The sequence below is a fragment of the Notamacropus eugenii genome, chromosome 3 (assembly GCF_028372415.1).
Source record: "Notamacropus eugenii isolate mMacEug1 chromosome 3, mMacEug1.pri_v2, whole genome shotgun sequence".
Classification (NCBI taxonomy): Eukaryota; Metazoa; Chordata; class Mammalia; order Diprotodontia; family Macropodidae; genus Notamacropus; species Notamacropus eugenii.
This window is the reverse complement of record NC_092874.1, coordinates 467198542-467222823: the sequence shown is the minus strand read 5'-3', so window position 1 is coordinate 467222823 and position 24282 is coordinate 467198542. Positions and strand designations below refer to the sequence as shown.

Genomic DNA, 24282 nt, shown 5'->3' with positions numbered 1-24282 from the left:
ATGGAGGTCTTTAAATGCCAAACACAGAACCACTGGAGTTTATTGAGCAGGGGAATGACATGATCAGACCTATGTTTTGGGAAAATCACTTTAATGGCTGAATGGAGGATGGATTGGGCTGGAGAGAGAGTTCAGGTAGGCTGGACCACCCCCCTAACCCCTTCCAGCCTAGGAAATCCCTGAGATTTATGATCTCAGAAGGGGCAATAGTTCAGGTATAAGGTGACAGGGGCCTGCACCGGAGGGATGACATCTTAGAGAGATGTTGCAGAGGTGAAATTGATAGGCCTTGCTACCATATTGGATGGAGCAGGGAGGTGGTTAGAGATGGTAAGGAATTCCTATGACTCCTAGGTTTCAAGCCTGAGGGATTGGGAGGAAGGCGTTGCCCTCCACAGTAAAGTGGAAGGTAAGGTTTAAGGGGGAAAGATAAGGAGCTCTGTATTGGGTGTGTCGAGCTTAAGATGTCTACTGGACCTCCAGTTCGAGATGTGTGAAAGGTAATTGGCCATACTAGGTTGGAGGTCAGCAGGGACAGGATAAAGAGATTTGAGAATCATCCGCATGAAGTTGGTTATAAAATCCATGGAAGCTGATGAGTAAAGTGGCAAACAGGGGGAAGAGAAAAGGGCCCAGGACAGAAGCCTATGGGACTCCTAAAGTTAGAGGGTGTGATCTGCTGGAGGATGCAGCAAGAGAGACAGAGAAGGAGCAGGCAGAGAGGTGGGGGGAGAACCAGCAGAGTCTTTCTTGAGGCATATTTGAGTCCTTTCATTTCTTCCAGATTTTAGGCTAACTCTGTTGCCTGGATTTTTCTGGAACTGTCAGCGTGTAGTTGGCAGAGCTTAGTGATTAGGGCTGCCTTACATTTGTACGGTGCCTTATAGCTTACACAGCATATTCATTGTACTGTCCCATTTGTCTCATTGGATGTTGACTACCTGGATTTTTCCTACTTTTGCCACCACCCATGGCCCAGCAATATCACTAGTACCTCTGTACCCAAAGAGATAAAAAAAGGACGTATATGTACAAAACTATTTGTAGCAGGTTTTTTTTTATGGTGGCAAAGAACTGGAAATTGAAAGGATGGTCATCAGTTGGGGAATGGTTGAATAAACTGCGGCGGATGATTGTCATGGAACACTATTGTGCTATCAGAAATGACAAGGAGGGGAGTGGCTTCAGAAAAGCACAGCAAGTCCTATATGAACGGATGCAAAATGAATTGGGAAGACCCGGGAGATCATTGTGCACAGGAAGAGCAAGGTTGTAACGATGATGTGCCATGAAACACTTGGCTGCTCTGATCAAGACAGTGGTCTAAAACAGTTCCAAAGGACCCATGATGAAAATCTGCTCTCCACTTCAGAGAGAGAACAGATGAACTCTGGGTGCAATTTGGAGTATACTTTTCTGGCTTTCTTGATTTTTCCTGCAATATTGCTAATATGGAATTTTTTTTTGCATGATTTCACATGTATGATTAATTGCCTTCTCAGTGAATTGGAGGTGGGGTGGGAAAAAGTTCAAGAGCTTGGAGCTCAATTTAAAAGGAAAAATGCCCAAAATCAATAATAACATTTTAGAAATTCTTGATTATAAGGATATCTCCTTCTTTCCTAATGCAAGCAAATGTTTCTTTCTAGTCCCTTTGAAGTCCAAGTGGGCCCTGAGGCAGGTGTCCAGAAAGTGAGAGCTTGGGGACCTGGTCTCCATGGAGGCATCGCTGGGAGGTCAGCAGACTTTGTGGTGGAATCCATTGGCTCAGAAGTTGGATCATTGGGTAAGCCTATAAACAAATAGTCCATCCTGTGAATACCATAGATAAACCCATGAATGTATTTTTGTCCTAATTCTATATCTCCTCCTTCTTTAAATTGAACCTTCTGGTAGTGGATGGTAGGAAGACAGAGGACCTGCAACCTACTCCCCTGGTACTTATTAACTGTATGAATTTGATCAAGTCACTTCAAATCTTCTTAGCCTCTGTTTGTTCATATGTGAAATGGGCTCATTAAATGGCCTAGGAAGTCCCCCACAGCTCTAGAGTTATGATCTCAGAAGTAATATAGACTCTGTGAGCCTTAGTTTTCTCATCTATAAATGGCCTTGACTGAGGTGCCCTCCAGTTCTAAATGTGTGGTCCTATGATCCTCCCTGTCTCACAGGGGTGTTGAGGGTATGTGAATGGGGATCTTTTGTTGATTTTTCTATGATTAACACATAAATAGGACATTTCTTCTGAGTGGACCTCCCCCCACTCCACGAGTTGGTTGCCTCATAGCTCTTGTGACCAATCAGTGATAAGTAACTCATGTCCTTGAAATGGGACATTATAGTTCCACGTATAACTCTATGGAATGAGGTTAGATGGATGACTTTTGAAAACCTGTGATGGACCCTGACCTCCAGTTTAATCTCTTGGAGATGTCCCCGTGCTTCAGTGCCAGTGATAAAGGATGTGTAACTATTGGCTGATGGTTGCCTGCTTGTCTTTCCCCACATGGTCTCAAGTCCGTTGTGTCTTTTGCTGTCTTTTAGGATTTGCCATTGAAGGCCCATCCCAGGCAAAGATCGAATACAATGACCAGAATGACGGGTCCTGCGATGTGAAATATTGGCCCAAGGAGCCTGGGGAGTATGCCGTCCATATTATGTGTGATGATGAAGACATCAAGGACAGTCCTTACATGGCCTACATACAACCAGCCTCAGGGGACTTCAACCCAGACTTGGTGAGGAAGTTCCCTGGTCCCTAGAGCCCTCCCCATCCCCCTTCTTTCCCAATTTATTTATCAATGAGTGCAAATGAAAGATTGTACAGAATATTGAAGGCAGTTCCATTATAGTCTCCTCAGCTGCTAGTGTGGCCCCCAGCCTCCCAAAAGATTATCTAGTATTTGTCTGTGTGTTCCATGGCCTTGTATTTTATATGTGGGTGTGGTCTCCCTTGAGATAATAGAAACTTCTGAGAGATGGGACTATTTTGTTTCTGGCTTTGCATGCAGTAGGTTCTTAATGAATGCTTGTTGATTGACGGATTCATGGAAGCAACGTAGCACTGTGAAGTCAGAGACACGCTGGCTTTCCATCTTGCTTCTGATGCTTCCTCCTCAGGTTTTTGTTGGCAAGTCTCCCTGGGCCTCACTTTTCCTCATCTGTAAAGTGATGGGGGTGTGGCGGGGGAGACACTAGATACCCTCTGATTTCCTTCTCAAAATCTCAACCCCATTTTGGTACTTAATAGATACTGGCTGAATGATTAAGGCAGCCTAGTCTAGGGGAATGAGATTTGTCTCTACAGTTAAGAAGACCTGAGTTAAAATCTTGCTGGTAGTGTTAGCTCAGTTTATTCATTTATAAAATGAGGGGGAGGTTGAACTTCGTGACTTCTGAGGTCCCTTCTGTCTCTTGATCTTTGATCAATTATGGATCCATTGAAGAGTTTGTTCAAGCAGCATTTAGTCTGTCAGCCGGGATCCAGCAGGTTTTTCAGCCTGAGACCTTGACCTTTGTCCTTAGGAGACCTGTAACATTTCTGTCTATATGAGAGGCGGTGTTCCTAATAGACTGGGTTTGAGCCTTGCCTCTGGTGCACACTAGCTTTGTTAGGCTGAGTTGCCCATTTGCATTTGTGGAGGGAATTTCCATGCTGGGAATTATCTCCATGGATGAAGCCACATGTATGGATTCAAAAGCAGAAACAGAAAGCTTTCTTCCTCTGTTCCTCTTCCTGACCGCCCAGCTTCCTTTAAGTCCTAGCTAAACTCGCATCTTCTACAGGAAGCCTGTCCCACCCCCTCTCCATTTTAGCACCTTCCCTCCCTTAATTCTTTGTTATTTATCCTTGTTTAGTATACAGCTGTTCCCTCTCTTCCATTATATTGTAAGCTTTTTGAAGGCAGGGCTTGTCTTTTGCCCCTTTTAGATCCTTGTTGCACTTAATAAATGTTTGTGGATCATCTTCTAACTCCCTTTCTGTCTTCTATGAATCAGGCAACCAGCATTTTTTAGTTTTATTTTAATCTTATTTTTTTGGATGCATGAAAATCTGTTTTCTGTCCTTACCACCTCTCCTTACTGGATAGGGGTTGGAGCCAGGATAAGGAAAATGAAAAAACCTTGAAACAAATACATAGAATCAAGCAAAGCCAATACCTGCATTGGCCGTATTCCAAAATACATCTCTTTCTATCACCTCCCTGGCAGAAGGTGGGCACAGTGATTCATCATGGCTACTCTGGAGTCAGTTGTTGCTTGGGTCAGGGTCCTGAAATCTCACCAGGTCAACAAGCATTTATAAAGTCCCTACTATGTGTCAAGCACTGGGGTAGGCATTGGGGATACAAAGACTGTTAATTCTTTCAGGGAGCTTAGAATTTAGCTGGGGGGAGATATATGTGTTTGTGTATTTGTGTATTCACAAAATAGATAACATTTGGGGGGTGGGGGTGCCTAGCAGCTGGGGAAGCCAGGAAAGGTTATGTACAGAAGGTGGCATTATAGATGGAAAACACGAGCAGCTTGACTACCATGTGGTCGATGGAACAAGTTGGTGAGACTGTGAATGAGGAAGGCTAAGAGGAAATGAGCCACTTTCCTGGACAGGCTGAACTCAAGCCAGGCTTGTGCCTACCATCTCAGCTAAGCAACTGTTGGCTTCATTCTCTCTCCTTCCTCCTTGGTCCCCTTCCCCTTAGACTTCCCATCTCCCACTGCCCCCAACTGCCAACCTTGTAGAATGTTCTCTGAGGTTCTGACTCTTAAAGCAGTAATGGTGATGCTGAGATGGAAGGTCATTCTTATCCCAGTTACCTGACAGAACCCTCTGTCCCTTTTGATGAGGGTTCAGGCTATGGGTTGGTTTTCAGTCCATTTTAGATAGAGAGACATCTTTGTCTTCCCAGTGAAGGCCATTTGCCTTGCCTTCTGTTAATAGGTATGCTGGTATAGGGGAAAGCTCCTATGTTACAATCTCATATTCTCATAATCAGTCTCGTATTTATTAAGCACCTACTGTATACAGACACTGTTCTGGGAATATCATATTTTTTAGATGGATTTTTTTATTTCTTGGTTACTTAAAAGAAGATTCCTCATTTTTTCCCAGCTTCTTATTGGATTTAATTTGGCTTGTCCTCTTTTTCCTGGATGTCACGGGAAGATAATCATTATCTCCCCTTCCTCCCAGGTTCGTGCCTATGGTCCAGGATTAGAAAAGACTGGTTGTATTGTCAACAACTTGGCAGAATTTACTGTTGATCCTAAAGATGCTGGGAAGGCGCCCTTGAAGATCTATGCTCAGGTAAGTTCATGTAGGTCTAATAGCTGGGGGTCTTTGCTTTCTAGAGATAGGAGACACTTCATAAAAGCCAGCTGACCAAATAAAGGTACATTGTGTCTGATGACACTAGGCAAATACTTTTCTGAACTACAGCACTGACATGACTAGAGATGAAAGGTGGTAACACATGGTCCCAGCTGGCCCCTTCTGATCAGGGACTGCATCTCATAGCTGACATGCACCAAATGGGTCTCTTTACTTCTTCAAAACTGGCTAGTCCCATGGATCCCCAGGATTTTTCTAGCAAAACAAAATTAGGTTTTGAGAGGAAAGAAGATAGTGGAAGTTGGAGGAGGAGATTGGAACCAAGTAGTTGTAACCTGAAGAAAGAGAGGAAGTTGTCAGCCTTGTACCCGTTTATAATGACTCCAAGATGTAACAGCAGGAATTATGGAGAGGAGCCAGTCAGTAGCGTGATCTTTCTGTTGGGCTTTTAAAAAATGTTGAGGCAATTTCATGAATCACCTCTTTTAAAAGTAGTCTATTCACTCTCTCTTTTTCTTAATAAAAGAATGGCTTATACTTGCTTGCTAAGGTCTTGATAATTGTTTTCAGGATGGAGAAGGCAATCCCATTGAGATTCAGATGAAGGCCAAGATGGATGGGACCTACGCCTGTTGTTACACACCACTGAAGCCAATAAAACACACAATTTCTGTCGTGTGGGGAGGAGTGAATGTCCCCAAAAGCCCATACAGGGTGGGTAATTGAACACAGCCTTCAGGATTGGGCAAGTTGTAGGCTGGGACAGATTTTGCATGGGTCAGAAAATAGGTGATTAAGGAGATACCCACCACTAGACACCCTTGGTTACAGCTTGACTTAATAGAGAACTAAAGTGTGTTGCAATAGGTTTTGAGTGATAAGGAAGACTGCACTATTGATTTCAATAGCCTCGTGATTTCTGAATAAATACAATTTGAATTTTGTCTCTAGGTTGGTGTTGGTCAAGGGAGCCACCCTCAGAAGGTCAAAGTGTTTGGTCCTGGTGTGGAGAGAAGTGGTCTAAAAGCCAATGAGCCCACTCACTTCACTGTAGACTGTACAGAGGCAGGGGAAGGTAAGAGCACTCCATCAGAGACTTTGGCTATTGTCACTTTTTGGGAATTGCCCTCTTTGCTAAGTGTTGGCCAGGTGTTGATTCTTGATAGAAATAGTCTCTGAAGGAAAGCTAACTTGAAATTGAAAGCTGAACCAAAGGACATTCATCATTCTTCTTACTATGCATCTGCTTATTAAGGTTCTAGCCAAGTAAACAAAAAATCTATCCAGACCCAAGCTCCCACTTTGTGTCCTAGCATGTTGGTAGCTGAAATTCCCATGGGCTTACTGGGAACCTCAAGGAAGACATGATTGATGTGAGACTCTTTGTAATATGCTTTGCTTTTAGTGGGCATTAATCCAGTGACTTTGTTTCAGGTGATGTCAGTGTTGGCATTAAATGTGATGCTGGAGTTCTGAGTGTGGATGAGGAAGATGTGGACTTTGACATCATTCACAATGCCAACGATACATTTACAGTGAAATATGCACCCCCTGCTTCTGGCAGATACACCATCAAAGTTCTCTTTGCCTCCAAGGTTTGTCAGTGGGTCCAGAAAAGCTCCAGGTGGAGGTGGGGAGGCGGGCAGGGAGGTGGTTACCAGCTGCTTCAGTTGGCATTCAGCACAAGGGGTGTGGCTTGATTGGCCAAGTGCTGACAAACCAACCCATCCCTCCTGGTTTGGCAGCTCAGAGGGCTGAGCCAGGCCCAGTTCCCAGTCCCGTGTCCTTTTCCTCTTCCAACCCTCAATCTTCCTAAGCTTTTCAGTTGTTTGACAGTCTAACGCTGCTTTCTCATTTGATCAGCATTAGCCACCAAATTTGTTTTCCCTGTGGATAGGATTTGATGAAGTACTCATTCAAATCTTTCTTTAAAGCCCAGTGCTTAGCATAGGAGAAGGTCACTTCAGGGTCCAAGCATCCTCCCCCAGGGTATGGGTCAGTGGATTTAAAATGCCCTTTCAAAAAGAGAGGCCCTTTTGTTTTCCAATAGCCAGTTGTAAGGGGAGTTGCTTTTGAAGTCTGTTTAGCAGGGGGAATGCTGTATAAATAAAAAAAGGTGAACATGAAGAGGCAGCAAAAAATAATTATAAGGTCAAGAGTCTCTCTGGGGAAGAGTCTCCATGGGTGATAAGTATTCTGGGTTCAATGTGGCCAAATTATCTGGACTAACTCTCTTTAGCTTGTGTGCAGACAACTTTTTTGGGGGGAAAAATGGAGTCCTTGCATCCTCCCCTTTATAACCTAGGTCTCAAACCTCTGCCCTGGGGGCAGTTTTTATCCTTTTATTTCCATTTCTTCTTTATTGCAAGTTTTTGGGGTTAGGTAGCAAGGTTTTGGGGTTAGACCATTTATGGTCTGCTTCAGGCTTTCACTCAGCAGTATCTCTTAGAACCTCTTCTCCCAAGCACAGTCCACTCGGACCCTAGAATCTTTCCGAGGATGGGATTCCATCGAGCATCTTGAGCTCTTCTAATGGAAATTAGCAAGCAACTCATTCAGAGTTGCTTGTCCAGTTACAAATTGTCCTTAACTAAAAATAGATGGGCATTGATGGTTCATTCACATGTTTGAATTGTATAAAATAGTCATTAAAATGGTAAAAGCTGAATATGTGGAAGGCGAGCCCTTCTTCACTGATCATTATTGGTCAGGAGAAGGGGAAGTTAGTGTGGTCTGCCCCTGTAATTTCCCTGGTACATGGAGTTCCCATTGAAGAAACTCCCTGCCAATGCAGATGGGTATCTGCTCTGTAAGTTATGGCCTTTAAGGCTTGCCTGGGGCACTAGGAACTTTCTGTGACTCACCTGGGATCAGAAAACCAGTATAAGTCAGGGGTGGGATCTGACTTTGCATTCAGTTGTCTGTCTACCAGCACACAAACACTCTCAACAGAGAATCATAGGAAGTTTAAACTGGAAGAACCATGATTATCATGGGATCCAACTCTGCTTCCCTTCCCTTTTATTTTCTTAAACAGATGAGGAAACCGAGGCCTAGAAAAATCAGATGACCTCCCCTAATCAGTGAGAGCAGGCACCTGTTAGATTGACTAATGAGCTAGACAGTATTGTGTAGTGAGCTCCAGGGTCAGGGAAATCCAAAGGTTCAAATCCCATTTCTGAAGTGTCTGGACTGGGTGACCCCAGGGAAATCACTGGACTTTTCATTGCCCTGAGCCAAGTTTCTGAGACCGGAAAGTACAGGACACATGTTAATTTGCATTGACAGGGGGTTTCCTCACTAGGAATTCCTTATGCTTGTGAAATCATATCCCTGGAGAGAGAAACATACAGACAGAGAGGAAGGGAGAGGGGGAGACAAAGAGTGAGCAAGCATACGGAGCAGGCAGATATGGTACCAACATGGAGGTGTTGCTGAAATTGGCAGCCCCTACTCCACTGTATCCCAGGGGCTGGGGATCAATAAACAAAACTTGGAAGTATCAGATCTGACTTGGAGAGAGGGAAGTTTGGATCCGTTTGGTGTCGATCTCGGAGGTTTCTCTGTTGAAAACCTGTTTGTGTTTCAGGAAATCCCTGCCAGTCCTTTCCGCGTCAAAGTTGATCCTTCGCATGATGCCAGCAAAGTCAGAGCAGAGGGCCCCGGTCTCAGCAAGGCAGGTAAGGTTGCTTCTCCAAAGCATTTGGAGATCAAAATTGGCATGCTTATTTAATGTAAAAAAAAAAATAAGGCGTGGGTGATGGCTTATCTCTACAAAAGTAGATCTTGTATCAAGAATGTTGATTTAGAAATAGGAAGCACTTATATCATGGCACATTTCCAGGTGGGAGAAAAGAAATTCTTAGGCTAGAGGAGCCAAGACCACAGAAGCCCCACAGCAGGGACACTTAGGTAGACCTGCCGGACCAGTTCCTCCAGAGGTGGATTGCCCATCTTCTGACTTCAAGGTGTTTTTTTATAGGGGTGGAAAATGGAAAACCGACTCACTTCACCGTCTTCACCAAGGGGGCTGGGAAAGCTCCTCTAGATGTACAGTTCAGTGGTCCCCAGGCTGGGGCCGCTATCCGGGACCTGGATATCATCGACAACTATGACTATTCCCACACTGTGAAATATACACCAATCCAACAGGTGGGTGTCTCTCTCCTCTGGCTATGGTAATAGGGCCCACCCCTTGCCACAAGACCATTTTTGTCTTTAAACACCAGTGGATTTAGCGGGTCCCTGGGCAATGTTGGGAAGCATCTGACCTTTAACAGACTGTAAAGTTTTCTTGCTTTGTTCCAACCTTGTCTGGGAAATCCAGACAATGGCCCTCACAGCTCACAGTGAGGAGGGCTTCAATTAAAATGGTCCAGACCCAAGGGAAAACGCGCTAGTGAGGCTTACCTTGTTCTGGGGGTTTGGGGTTTTGTTTTGGCTTTTTCTGTTCACAGAAGATCCCCAGTCCCAGACTGGGAAGCGCTTGTCTGGCCTGGGTTGGTGTGTCGGTTCATTGTGTAGGATGCTGTTTTTGTTTGCGTTTGGACCTCGGGGGAGCCTGCCTCCCGAGCTCAGATCTCAAGTCATTGATATGGTGAGAGCAGCTGTGGTGGTGTTTTGTATGGAAGCAAGCACTGAAGTAGTCTGAGCACCAACCCTCATGGAGTTGGTGTAGACCGATTTCACATTCAGAGTCTGAGTTTCCCTGAAACAGGCTCATTTGGGGGAAGATCCCATGGAATGTTAACTCTTTGAAGTACAGCCCAGCATTCTGTCTGGCATCAAAACGTCATTGGGCATTGAGGCCAGGGTATAATTGGTCTGAGCACACAACCTCTGAGGTGACCGAGAATGAGGCAGATACCTGCACATTGGAAAGTTACCTTAAGGTCAAGTGATTTGGATGCTGTGAACTTACAGGTAGGAGCCAGTTCTAGTTACCTCATGAACCCAGAAACAAAAGAGACTTCAGGGACATCTAGTCCCACCTCCTGGCTTTACTGAGGAGGATGGGACTTGTGGAAGGTCACCATCAGCCCTGAGCTGGATGTCCAACCCTCCTGATTTTACAGAGAAGGAAAAAGCAGGTCCAGTCAGGTCTGGCCCAGGGAGGCAAGATCTTTGCCGTTGTTACCCATGGAGGTAGTATCAGACAGGGAGTTTGAAGATGGACCTTTTCTAAGGCTCTTCCCACCAAACCAAAGCTTTGGGAACACTTGTAGGAACATTGCTGCTCTTTCTACTTACTTGGTGCATGGCTTGGGACTTGAGCTGTAGGATAATCGATGGAGAAGGGGAGGAATCTTCTCGGATCTGACTTCCATCTTTTTATGAAAAGGAATCCAAGGCTCAGATGGATGATGGGCTTGCCCAACGTCACCTGGAAGAAGGGACTTTGCTGAATGGTCAGGGTGACAGCTCTGGGGGGTTCTCTGCGAGTTTGGGGTGTGTGTGTTTGGTCACCCTGGTAGGGCTAAGCTAATGCCCCTTATGGAATAATCCACATCCTTTTAACTCCTGTTTGAATGAAGCTTTTTGTGATCTGTTCTTTTGGGCACAGCCTTGACCTAAAGCCAGGGTTCTTAGCTCGGGTTTGTGAACTTAAAAAAAAGCTATTTTGTTTACTGTATTTCAACATAATTGTCTTCCTTGTAGTCCTATGTACTTTATTTTTGCATACTTAAAAATGTGACTCCAAGAAGGGATCCATAGGCTTCCCCAGAGTGACTGTCCAAGCAGTCCTCAGCCCAAGGAGGCTTAAGAAGCCCACCCCTGGGGGCCCCTTCTGGCAAGCCCTGCTTCTCCCACCCCTGTTGTGAGCTTCCTGAGTGGTGTGTGACTAGTTGGGAGGGAATAAGCCAGCCTCCCTTTCCAGAAATGTGGCTACTCCCACTGCTATGTGGCTGTGGTGTGTCTTGGCAGAGAATGAGCTCTCTTCAGGTTCCGTCCTGTGCCCCTTCTCCAGATGGCTCACCGTGGTCTGTTTGCCAATGTCTGCCCAGAGTCTGGACAGCCTTGGGCTCTTCTCCCCCAGTGCATTTGGAAGGCTGCAGAAGCCATAGGCCAATGTTCTCTCCGAGGCCATTTTCATTAGCCTCACGATGGAGGGGTCCTCTTTTGGACTTCCTGCAGAGGAATTTCTTTTGTTTGTTCCAATCCATTTTTTCTTCTCTGGTCTTCCTCAGCTTCAGAGGCTGTTAGACTGGGTGAGGCCTGCTTGGCCCAGAACGGCCACTGTGGATGCCTCTTGTTTGGAAGGCACTCTACCTCAGAAGGTTCAGGGGATTGCTGCTGCCATCCTGACCAGATTGGCTTGGTCACTGCTGCATCCTCTCTACTGTGGTCACTTCTGGCCAGAGTCCCCAAGAATCCTGAGGATACAGCTCTTTCTGCTGCCTCCCCAGTACCTCCATCCCCCAAAGCCAGTGAACAAGCCAGAGAGAGGGAAATTAGGGCTGCCTTGTGTCATCCTTCAGGATTATCTAGGAAGCCCCTGGGTCTGACCTCACTGTCTTTGCCTCTGCCTAACAAACTGGTATCTTACAAAGTATTAGCAAAAGCTTGGGAGACTTGGGGGGAATGAGAAAATTCTCATTAACTCCAAATAATTCCTGTTTTAGAGACACCTTTGTCAAGTAGGCTAGTGATGGCAGCTTTCTTTTATAAAAATAATGAACACATACACAGGGGTGTGTGTGTGTGTGTGTGTGTGTGTGTGTGTGTGTGTGTGTGTGTGTGTGTGTGTGTGTGTGTAAAGCTAACCCATTTCTTGGCTGTCTTCAGTACAATCAACAACCAAGTTCAGACAAAAGAGGCCCAAGTTCTGTTCCCTGCCCTCCAGTAACCCTCTGTAGTCTTATTTTAGGCAAAGTTAATTCTTTATATTTGATGTTCTCAACATTCAAAGAGTTGGCAAATTCCTGCAAAGCACAAAAGTCCAACGCTACTTGTGACAAATCCAATGAGGCAAGACTTGCTGGGGATCAAGGAATCTGAGCCCAAAGGACCCTCAGAGGATGCTGAGTGTCCAGCCTGTTCCTGAAGAAGAAAGCAGAGACATCGTGTAATGTACACACACACACATACATGCATGCATCTCTAATGCATAGTGTACAGTACATATATGCATCTCTCCATACATACGTGCACATATAATGCAACTACACATACATCTCTACATAGATACATTCATATATACACAGCCACAGATTCTGTATGCATACATATGTGCAATAATACACATGCACATGCCCCAGTACATGTGACATGCATATAACTACCCATACACACACCTCAACATACATATATGCACACAAGCACATATCTCTACACCTTTACATGTGTGCATGCATATACATACAACCGCATGCGTGCCTTCCTAATGCTCACCTGCATTGTATACATTCATAATTACGCATCCACATAGAATCATCCCTGTGATCCAGTTTAACAATCTTATCACACAAAGAAGCAGTGCTGGTTCCTCCTGACATGTTCTTTTCTTTCCTTCCCTCTACATCTGCCCGGCCACTTCTCTCTCGAATGACCTATTCTCCAATTTTGCCAAGGACCCCCCCCACCCCCTTGCTTCGCTGTCCTGCCATTTTTAGATGCCTCCCATTCCTTCCTTGGAAATCAGCCCATTGGCCCTTCTTTTGTCCTGTTTTCTGGCTTATGCCTGAGCATATATACCAGTTCTTTCAGAAACTGGGCTGGCTTCATCTTTTTGTTCTTCAGTCACTTACATTCATGTCTAACTCTTTGTGACCCTATCTTGAAAAAGAGTCTGCCTTGGTTTGCTATTTTCTTCTCCAGCTCATTTTACAGATGAAGAAACTGAGGCCAACGGAGTGAAATGACTTGCCCAGGGTCATACAGCCAGGAAGTGCCTGAGGCTGGATTTGAATTCAGGATGCTCAGTCTTCCTGACTGCAGGCCTAGCGCTCTGTGCACTTTGGCACACCTTACTGCCCCAAGGCTTCATTTATTGCCTTTCTTAAAGTAGCTCTTTGCTGATCGGGGGACCCAGTTTCCACTTCAACATTTTTGTTCTGTCGTTTTCAGTGCAAAGGTCCTTCTCTTTGGCAGAGAACAAGGAAAATCAGAAAAGGCAGCTCTGCCCAAGTTGTTGACAGTTATGCAGCCTACGGAGCAGTGCTGCTCTTTAGTCCTTCACTTCATGCTAGAGACTTGAGCGCCCTTTGCCAGCTACAGCTCGTTCTGGAGTTATTGAACTCCTGAAATTATTCTTACCAGACCTTTCTATCCTTTTGTATTTTTCCTTTGTCCCTTGACTTTCATCCTTGTAAATATCTTTTAAAATTCTTTCTGGCTTGGTGAGTTCCCTGTGCATCCACATCAGGCTTTTCAGGCAGCTGCTAATTGTTTCTCCTGTGTCCTCAGAATTTCATTCTTGATAGCTTGCCATCCCTCTTATACTGATTTTCCCCTATAAAATTCGAGTCTACATCATCCTACTCTTCCTTCCTTTGAACTCTTTGAAACCTGTCCTCCTCAAGTCTCACGTGCACGGTAGATTCTGCTGCACTTTCCTCTCCTTTATCATACAGTCTGTGAAGAAAGGTTCCCATAGATGACATCCTAGCAATGAGCTTTTTTTCTTGCTAGCAAGATTCTGATACAGAATAGATTTTCTCTTTGTTGGATCATCCAACTTTTGGAGGATGACTCTATCATTAAGCAAATCAATAAGTTATTAACTCCTTGGCTTCTAACCAAGGGAGAGGTTGAGCAGATATCTGGATAATGGAAAGGCCCTATCACTATTCTACCATGTTTCCTCCTTCTGTTTCGGAGGTCTGTAGTATATCCTGGTGAGAAAAATGGCTTCTCTTTCTGCCTCCACTGATCTTTCACCCAGATGGTTCTCACCATCCTCTGCTTTTCCCCACACAAGGATGTGTTTCTATTAAATGATGCTCCCCTATTCTTTTTGCCTCTCCTGTTTCTTCTGAACAGGCCATGTCTGTCCCAAACCTTGTGCCAGTCATGGGTCTTATCCTGCCAACTCTCAGTGATACCCACGAGGTCAAAATTACCTCTTCGTAATTTGTAATTCAGCTTGCCTTGTTCCTTTGTACAGATGTTTGGAACCAGGGGTCTTCCTACTGACATCTTTCTTGGATTTTGTTTGCTATGAACTCCTGGACCCCCCACATTTCTCATCTTTTTATTTTATAGCTCCCCTCTGTTCTTTCTTAATGCCATGAATATTTGTAGGCAGCTTTCACCCTTTCCCTTCCTTTTTGGTTTCTAAAGACCCTTTGAATCCATGTGTAACCTTTGACCTTTGGTAGAAGCACTTCCTCAGGATTTCATTTCTGTCCAAAAATCCAAATGCCATATTCTTGTAGGAAGAGAAGAATATAGTTTTTTTAAAAATTAAATTTTATTGCTAGCTTTTGGGGGGAGAAGGGCTGGAGGATTTGTGTCCTTGGTTATTGTGGGAGAAGACAAGTCCAAGATCTTTTTGTTAATCTGAATGCCTAATGGTGAATAGACAAGAAACCTAGCCTTGGTAAACTCCTGTACCCTCAGGTAAGTGGAAGCATTCAGTGAACTTTAAGAGGTCTGGGACTCAGCAAAAACAAGGAAACAAGAAGTTCTGGGAAACTTAGCCAACTGCAGTTAAAGTCCCTGCTTTTGCAACATATCTCCTAGCTATATCAAGAAGCAGCAGATGAAGTGGGTGGATGGCTCAGTGGACAGAGCACCAGCCCAGGAATCAGGAGGAACTGAGTTCAGATCTGGCCACAGTCACTTACTGTGTGGCCCTGGGCAAGTCTCTTCACCCTGTTTGCCTCCAAAAAGGAAGTTAAGAGAAATAGCAGGGTCCTATAGCTGAGCGAGTCGGAATTGAAGGCCTTGTGTTCAAATCCCAGCTATGCCTGTCCCTTCTGTGCCTTCCCAAGTCAGATTGGTCCTTCTCCCTGAGCCTCAGGGAGGCTTATCTCTAAAATGACGCTGTTTGGTCAAATTAACTTCTAAGGTCTCTTCCAGTTTTGGGTTTTATCCTGAGAACTTTGTAATTTTGTGATTTGCACGGTTTTAGAAGTGTGTTTTCTCAAGAAATGTGGATTCTGCTGGCATTTTTCTAAACTGCTACTATTCTAAGGCTTAATCAGTAAGGCCTGAGCTCTCCTGAAGACTGTCAGATTACGGGGGAAATGTTTATCCCCCTCCTCACTCTCCCCGCTCCTTTCTTGTCTGTATATTTTGTTCAGGTGACAGACACACACACACACACACACACACACACACACACACACACACACACGCCTATGCCTCTGGGAGCCAGCCTAGCTGGACCTTCTTTTGCTGGGGGCAGCCGGACTTTGCTTCAGGCATCAGACCACTTGCCAGGGGGATAGGAGCATTGGGCAGTAAAGCCAGCTAGGGATGGAAAAGTAAGCAAATGGTGTGTTCACCTGATACAGAGCTGGTGCTGGGGAGGAGAGGGCCTCCATTCAGAGGCTGATGGCCAGGGCTCACCATGGCCTGCCTTTCTCCCACTTCCCCTGATTTCCTGGAGATGGAGCTCAGATGCTACACATGACTGTCTCATGGTGGCTCACAGTCACATTCCCCTTTCCTGGCCAAGAACGTAAGCTAAACTCTGCTCCCTGTTCATTGAGGCAGCCACTGGTGTCTTTACGTTCTGCTTTATTCTGTCTGGGAATCAGCCCCAGGTGTGACCAGGCTGCAACTCAGTCCCATACAGGGTTTGGTAGGTAGCACATGCTGTTGGGAGAAACAGAAAGGGCCAGCGATGTGTCAGTGGGCCAGGGTCCAGAAGGTTTCTCAACAGTGCCTTGTTTTTGTTTGTTTCAGGGCAGCACACAAGTCCTGGTGACCTATGGTGGGGATCCGATTCCCAAAAGCCCTTTTGTGGTAGAGGTTGCTGCCCCCTTGGATTTGAGCAAGATAAGACTCAATGGGCTGGAGAACCGTAAGTGTGCGCTTGGGGGCTCCCTAAGACTAGCCATCGGAAAGGTCCGCCAAGCAGCACCCCTGATTTATCTGGAAATCACTATTAGAGTAGCTGACATTTAGAGAGCGCCTTTGGGGTGCATTCTGCTTTTATGTACACTGGAGCCTCACAGCCACCCTGGGACAAAGTACTTGGTATCCCTATTCTATAGGTGAGAAAACTGAGACCTAAAGAAGCGAAGTGGGGGCTGAGATGGGTTTTGATCCCAGGTCTCTCACAATTTCCAGCCCGAGCTTTACACACTGTCTCATGTTGGAGCCTCTTAGCTCCTGAATTCATGTTCAATGGAAGCCATTCTCCTTCCCTGCCCCCTCTCCTCTTCCAAATATCCCGGTTTCTGTGGGGGTGGGGCAGGGGCCAGGTCCAAGGCTGTAGGACCCTCTGCAGCGGTCACCTTCCACTCCCACCTACCTGGTCTGGGTCTCATCCCCTGGGTTCATGGTGATTGCAGTGGTCTCCTCAGTGGAGGCCTGAGGATTTTCCCTTTTCTAATTCTTCTCCATTTTAGCTGCTGAGTGAGTCGATGTGCTAAGTGACTTTCAATGTGACACCCTATTGTAGCCTCTGGAATAAAAGGGTCAACTGCTAAGCTGAGGGAACTAGGTGCTGTCATGGTTTAGAGTCAGAAAGACTTGAGTTCACTTAACCTCTCTCTGCTTCTGTTTGCTCACCGGGAAAATGAGGGTCTGGGGCCTAATGGCTTCAAAGCTTTCCCTTGCTCTAAGTCAGATCCTGTCCTCCCCTGCTTATCCAATGCTTATTGACCTAAGGAATGGATCTCCTTTCAGCTCAACAAATAAAGAGGAAGCACCATGTGTCTGGTCCTTCTCTCCCCTGCCACGCCTACTGTTCCTTTCCTCCATACACCGTGGAGCTCCTGGAGAGCCCTTACATGTCACCCCGAGCCTGGGTTCAAGACTGCTTCTAGCACACAACTCTAGTTGTGTGACCTTATATGCCATAGGGGCTTAATAAATGCATACTGCATTAAATTGGATGCATGACCCATTTAGGCACAACAACTCCCACTTTGGAAAGGACACAGAGAAGGGCAATTGTGGCCTCCTAAAAAGAGCACGGCTAGAGTCAAGGCCTAATCCTGGGCACCATGCTTAACCTTTCTATCCTATAAGGAAGCTCTCAGGGATGGGACTTAGCCTCAGGTCCATGAAATTGTCTTTAAAAGTATTTTCGTCACTGTATTTCAATGGAATTCATTGTCTTTGTGATTCCATGGCTTTTATGTATTTTACAACCTGCTTCTAAGAAAAAGGAGTCTATGGGCTTCCCCAGACTTCCAGGTTATAAAGATTTTAAAGAACCTTTTCTCAAAGACTACAAGCCCCCATGCAAGTGCTGACCTGCATTGGGCACGGCAGTTTCCTACCTGGATAATGCCCTATGCTGTTGAAATCTCAGGTCCTGTTGTGAAAAACCAACAGTGAAGCTTAGATCAGTGAACTTATTGGCCTCCAAGAACTTTCCAAAGCTCAAGGGAAAAAAGAGGCCACAGAGACTCTCAGTCACATTCCACCTGGAACAAGGGTTCAAATGCCACATAGATGATGCTCTGAGGAGATGGCATGGCATGGCATGTGCCCTTCTTGTCCAGCGGCCCTTTCACCTGACAAAGCTGTCGCTGGTCACTCTGGCCATGATGGATGCTGGAGTAAGAGCCTACCTTCCTCAGAGGGTCCTGACCTTCCTGGTCACCACTGGAGAGCTCTTGAGTGCAGATTCAGCTCCTCTAGAGGAAGGCAGCACACTCATTAGAAAGTTGCATTTTGGCCAAACAGGGAAAAACATGGCTCCGAAATATGTCCTCCACCTATTTATTTACCTGTTTGAGAGTGCTTGGTTTGGCGATGCAGGCAACTTTTCAGCCTGCACCAGGCCGGGTGCCCAGTCACCTCACTGTTTCCCTTTGTTGAGAGCACTTTGCCTATTTGACAAAAATAGCACCAAAGGTATTTGGCCAAATGACAAGTCTCACAGTAAAGCCGTTAGGCTCCCAGACACCCATTTGTTTCCCAGAATTGGCTTTGCTCTGTGCCCCACTTACACATCCCTTTTCTCTTCTAGGCTTAACCCTTTTGTACTGTTGTCTGTATGTGCCATTGAACCGAGGAAGGTGGAAGGCTTTTTGGACACAGGGTGGACGTTAGGGTCAGACATGGGTTCAGGGTCTGTTTCTGATACATGACTCTAGCTGTGTGACTAGCGGTCAATTATAACTTCTCATTGTCCTGGTCTTTTCCTCAAGGTCCATTTCACCAAGTGTTTTTTGAGCACTTGACTTGTTCTAGGCACTGTGCTAGCCACTGGAGTGACAAAGATAAAAATTAAAATGGCTCCTGTTCTCATGGAGTCTGCATTTTACTGAAGGGAAAACAAAATCTGCATAATTAAGGAAAGAGTAGTGAGTCCTTTCAGGGGCACAGAGAAAGTGTAAACCCTTCTGGGGACCAGGAGGCATGTTTCTTCTGTTAAGATGACACCAGAGGTAGACACTGAAGGAAACTAGGGATTCCTATGAGATGTTTTCCATTCAGAAGATACAAGATGTGGATGGATACAACATTCCTAGTGTGGATACAGGATACAGGAATCAGCTGTTCTGCTGATCTGCAAAGGGGGTGGTCAGGGAGTTTTTGCAATGGGAGTTCCCTCTGTAGTTAAAGTTATGGGTCTAGATCCCTTCTCTCCAGAAGAGTGGAGGCACAGGCTCCCACCAAACAGGATTAAGGGTATGACCCATCTGGAGTTTCTTCCAAGATTTCTCCTTTGTCTAGTCCTAACTACATTCTTTTGGAGACAGCCTGGTGTAGTGGACAGGGGGCTGCCTTCGAACCCAGTAAGACCTAGGTTTGACATACCTGTTCTGTGACCTGGGTGGGCCACCTGACCCCTCAGTCCCAGGCAGCCTTCTGTAAGTTGTAGAGCAGGAGACTTGCCAAGAATTTTTTAAATTGGGGATGTGTGTATCTCCATCCCAGAACTCCCTCCCTGCCCCAGGTGTGACCTGTGGAAGTGCTTCCTTTTGTGGAAGTGCTTCCTTTTGAGATCCATCCAAATGTCCCAAATTGTATATCAGTGTGGTGGTGATATCTTTAAACTTCCCTTTCCTGTGCTCTTTCTCTGCTTCTAGGGGTGGAAGTCGGAAAGGACCAGGAGTTCTTGGTGGACACCAAAGGAGCTGGAGGGCAAGGTAAACTGGATGTGACCATTTTGAGCCCTGCTCGACAGATGGTGCCGTGCCTGGTGTCTACTGTCCCAGGCAAGGACTACAGCACTGCCAAGTACATCCCCAAGGAAGAAGGCCTGTATGCTGTGGATGTGAGTTATGATGGGAACCCCATTCCAGGCAGTCCCTTTACTGTGGAAGCCTCTCTGCCCCCGGATCCTTCAAAGGTAAAGGATTTTCCTGCCCTTTCCTGGTTTGGAGACCTGGATTTTTCTGCACTTTGGGTCCTCTCATTCTCCTCTTTCATTACTTCTGGGTCTCCAGGATTCTGACTGGTGTGCAGAGCATCAACTTTGGTCTAAACTGGTTAACTGGTTGTGAATTTTATAACATTGCTTTTCTCTGTCAGTGGTGACTAAAAGGGAAGGTTGACTTTGGAGGCCATTAAAAGCCAACTGACTTCCTGTATGGTGGTATTTGGGTCATAGGAGACCCCCTTTACCCTAATCCCCCCAAAGATATGGAAGCAGTGCTTCCTTCCCCTCTCTCCTCCTCCCCCCATACAATAAAAAAAGATGAGAAAGGTAAGAGTGGTAAAGGAAAATTCACAGGAGGAAAGTTTCAGTCATGGCAGTCACTGCTATTGAGCCTGCCTTCTTCAGCTCTCAGGCATATCTGCCCAGAGGGGGCTGCCCACCATCCCGCCTGCCAAGGCTCTCCTAGGCCCTTCCTCTAAGCCTTCAGGCTGGTCCAAGTTGATGAAAAGCTCTTCTAGCTTAGAGAAAATACAGACTACTTAGTACTGCTATTATTTACATAGCACTTAAAGGTTTGCCAAATGTGGCCCAGCAGATGGTGCCAGGCCTGGGCATGGAATCAGGAAGACTCATCTTCTGGAGTTCAGTCTGGCTTACTTTATTAGTTGTGTGACCCTGGGTAAGTCACTTAACCCTGTGTGCTTCAGCTTCCTCCTCTGTAAAATGAGCTGGAGAAGGAAGCAGCAAACCATTCTAGTGTCTTTGCCAAAAAAAAAAAAAAACCCAACGAAAAGCCAAACGAGATCACAAAAGAGTAAGACATGGCTAAAATAACGGAATGACAACAGTGGATAAAATTTTGCCAAGCAATTCAGCTCTATGAGATAGATGCTATTTTATCCAATTTTACACCTAGGAGAAAGTGAGGCCCAGAGAGATTACACAGCAAGTAAAGGTCTGAGGCAGGATTCAAACTTGTTTCTTGACCTGGCCTTCCACCCTTGCTGAATGACCAGCTACAACCTGCAGCACCCATGGAATGGGCATTAGTCCAGTGTGCAACCACAAGGGCTAACTACATACCTCCCTGGCTTCTGCACCACTTGGGATGACCATCCATCACCATGGCTGCAAGTTCTAGCTTGTAGCTCATAGCACAGAGTTCCCATGGTCGTCCTTTAGGAGACCACATTTTACATCCCTATTCTGAAGACTTGCCCTTATTGCCAAAATGATGGACATCACTATTACTCTACCACTGTGATTCCTGAATGGAAAAAAGAAGCCAAGTTTCTTTGGGGCAAAAAATGACCCAAGAATAGCATGGCAGAACTTCAGGTTTAGCAGAAATTTTTTTGATAAATGGATGTTGAAACATCAGATTTTCAGTTGTTAGAAGAAATACTAAAGGATAAGGTAGATATAGTTCAGAGGTTTGGAGCTCCCAGTGAGGAAATTCCCTCTACCAATAACGAGCAGCAAGTGTCTTGTAGTTTGCTGCCTTAGAGAATTGCTAGAGGTGTTAGGATATCAACCAACTTTTTTCTGAGGTTCCAAGATGGTACCACAGAGTCACAGGATCAGTAAGTATCTGAGGAAGGACTTGAACTCCAGTCATTCTGACTCTGGATTTTGCCTTCTCTCTACTATGCTTTGCTATTTTTAACAAGATATTAAATAAATTAAGACATTAAAAATTCAGTTAATATTCTGTAAAATGAGAATTGATTAGAGAAATTAGAAAAAATCCGAAGTAGTATTCAAGTACATGAAAATATTAAAAAATGAGGCAGAAAGCAATAAAGACAATCCAAAATTGGTAAATAATAGAAATAAAATTGAAGAAAAGGCCTTGGCCATAATCTGACTTAAAAGGCAACTAATGCCTACTTGTACCAAATTATGAGAGGTGGAATAGAAAGTGAAAGATACAAGCATTGGATTGATCAGAATCCTAGACCAGTAAGGAGAAAAAAGAAGTTTAGACATGATAGGGTTAGATTCCAGGACCTAATTATATATCTATTAAAAATACATTTCCAAGTAGACGTGATCAAGCACGCCGGAAGGGAGAGGGCCACAAAGAAATCCCACCTATGGATTTTCAAGGCACAAATTTGTTAAATGACAGCGTTACAAGGACAAAAATCTTCCAGGGGTCAAGAAAGAATAAATAATACCTTACTGTGACCCGTCATCAGTTTTCTTAGACGTGGCAAAGGAATGACAACAAAACTAGACACAAGTATGAAAAGCATAGGATTCACAAGCCTCAAACACAGTCATGGGTATAAAGAAGACTTTCTACAGAATCCTTAATTAGATTCTGATGAACGATCAGGAAGGGAAAATTCCAGACAGATGAATTCTCAATAAAAGTAATAATATATTTTAATCTTGTGACTCTTTTTAAAAGCCTCATTTCAAGTTGCTTTCTTCAAATGTTTGGACCAACTTGCAGCTCTACCTGTAGTGTATTCGTGTCCTAGTCTTGGGCACGGTGCCCAGTATCGATTATTCCCATTTTTTCCATCTTTGCAAACTTGCATTCTTTTTCATTTCATGGGGTACTAGTGTCCTTGATGAATGAGCACAAACATAAAGGACACCGTGAAAATGTTCTAATTTATGTCTCAGCATCTGTTGCAGAGGATGAGGTAAAGGAAATCTGCGGAAAAACCTTGCCAAGATCGTCTTCAATGGGCGTAATCAGAGAAATGACAAAAAATACCCTTACTTTTGACCCAGATGATCACATTATTGGGAATGTTATACTCTTATGATGGCAAATCGAGGTCTTTTATTTTAAAGAAACAAAGATAATTAATAGTAGAATTATTTGTAATTGCAAAAACCTCAAAGCAACCTGAATGTCCTGCAGTAGAAAATTGGCTAAATAAATTGCTGTGGGTTAATGTTATAATGTAATGAAAGTAAAAGCATGTGAGTGTGTAAGGAAATCTAGAAAGCCTTTTACCAAGTAAACAACTTTATCAGATACGATTTGCTTGTTGTTGGACTCACAGTGGCTTAGACCAGATGACTGCTAAGGTCCCTCAGTTCTGGGGTTCTGTTTGAAAACATCAAATAGAAAACAACGAAAAAGAAGAGACCCTGATTCTGACTATATAAGAAGAAAAGTTAATGCGAATAAATGGACAGATGGAAGACAGAGTGAAACTAAGAAGCAATGCCATTCTGTTCACCAAAAATAACCTTTGCAAAATATGGTTTATTTCAAAGCAAGTTTGTATGATATTTTATATAAAGCTTATAATTAAAAAAAATTTTTTATAGGGAGCTAGTCTGGTGATTATGTGAAGACCTAGCCTTGAAATAATGTGTTTTGTTCAATTGGCTGCACCCCCAGACCCTGGCGTTATGGGCCCTGAGGTCTGCTTTAGTAAGTTGGAATGGAGGAGGAGGGGTCAAGGAAAGGGGGTTGGAAAAGGACCTGGCTGCTCAGTGAGAGTGGCCGAACCTTTCCCTGTGGTTTTTGGTCAATAGGCAGTTTGGATATTGGCATCATAATGCGGTCCTTCTTTCCTACTATTCATTCCAGTTCGTGGACATAGCATTTTTCTTTGCCCTTGCCTATAAAACTCGATCTCTTTTGTGTGCTTGAGTCCTTAACCCAGACCCATTAGGAGGCTGTCTGATGGAGCTGGAACACCTTGCTAAAGGTTGTGTGTGATGAGACTAATACTGAACTGACAAGAGTCAAGCAGAATAATTTCCTTTTCCCCTCACTGTTGTAGGTGAAAGCCCATGGCCCTGGACTTGAAGGTGGTTTTGTGGGCCAGCCTGCTGAATTCACAATAGATACCAAAGGAGCTGGCACAGGTGGCTTGGGTCTGACGGTAGAAGGTCCATGTGAAGCCAAAATCGAATGCTCAGATAATGGGGATGGGACCTGTTCAGTCTCTTACCTTCCAACGAAACCTGGAGAATACTTTGTCAACATCCTCTTTGAAGAGGTCCACATTCCTGGTTCTCCATTTAAAGCAGACATTGAAATGCCCTTTGATCCCTCCAAGGTCGTGGCCAGTGGCCCCGGGCTTGAACGTGGGAAAGTGGGAGAGGCTGGTATCCTGAATGTAGACTGTTCTGAGGCTGGGTATGGGGTCTTGGGCATGGAAGCTGTATCTGATGCTGGGGTCAAAGCCGATGTCCACATTCAGAATAACAAAGATGGGACTTATGCTGTGACCTATGTGCCTCTTGCTGCGGGCATGTATACGCTGAGCCTGAATTATGGAGGGGAGCAAGTGCCAACTTTCCCTGCCCGGGTCAAGGTGGAGCCGGCTGTAGATACAAGCAAAGTCAAAGTCTATGGGCCTGGAATTGAAGGCAAAGGTAAGGGAATGCTCTCCATTCCTCCTACTAGAAATACAGCCATTAGCAGATGTTCACATGTGTAGGCCTGGCTTCTCGTCAGAACATAAACTGGTGACATTTTTTTAAAAAATCTAGTTTCCTGGGTAAAATAGCAACT

General features: G+C 44.9%; 1 protein-coding gene across 6 annotated transcripts in view; it reads left to right on the top strand.

Moving 5' to 3' along the window:
- FLNB (filamin B) overlaps nt 1–24282 on the top strand; it is a 157339-nt gene that overhangs the window by 84292 nt on the left and 48765 nt on the right. For all 6 annotated transcript variants that reach the window (XM_072598836.1, XM_072598838.1, XM_072598837.1 and 3 more), the window contains exons 11-21: nt 1650–1786; nt 2545–2738; nt 5195–5308; nt 5903–6046; nt 6284–6407; nt 6767–6927; nt 8922–9012; nt 9315–9484; nt 16187–16304; nt 19495–19757; nt 23546–24143. In XM_072598836.1, coding sequence (XP_072454937.1) covers nt 1650–1786; nt 2545–2738; nt 5195–5308; nt 5903–6046; nt 6284–6407; nt 6767–6927; nt 8922–9012; nt 9315–9484; nt 16187–16304; nt 19495–19757; nt 23546–24143 — 2114 coding nt within the window. The remainder of the gene's footprint in view (nt 1–1649; nt 1787–2544; nt 2739–5194; nt 5309–5902; nt 6047–6283; nt 6408–6766; nt 6928–8921; nt 9013–9314; nt 9485–16186; nt 16305–19494; nt 19758–23545; nt 24144–24282) is intronic.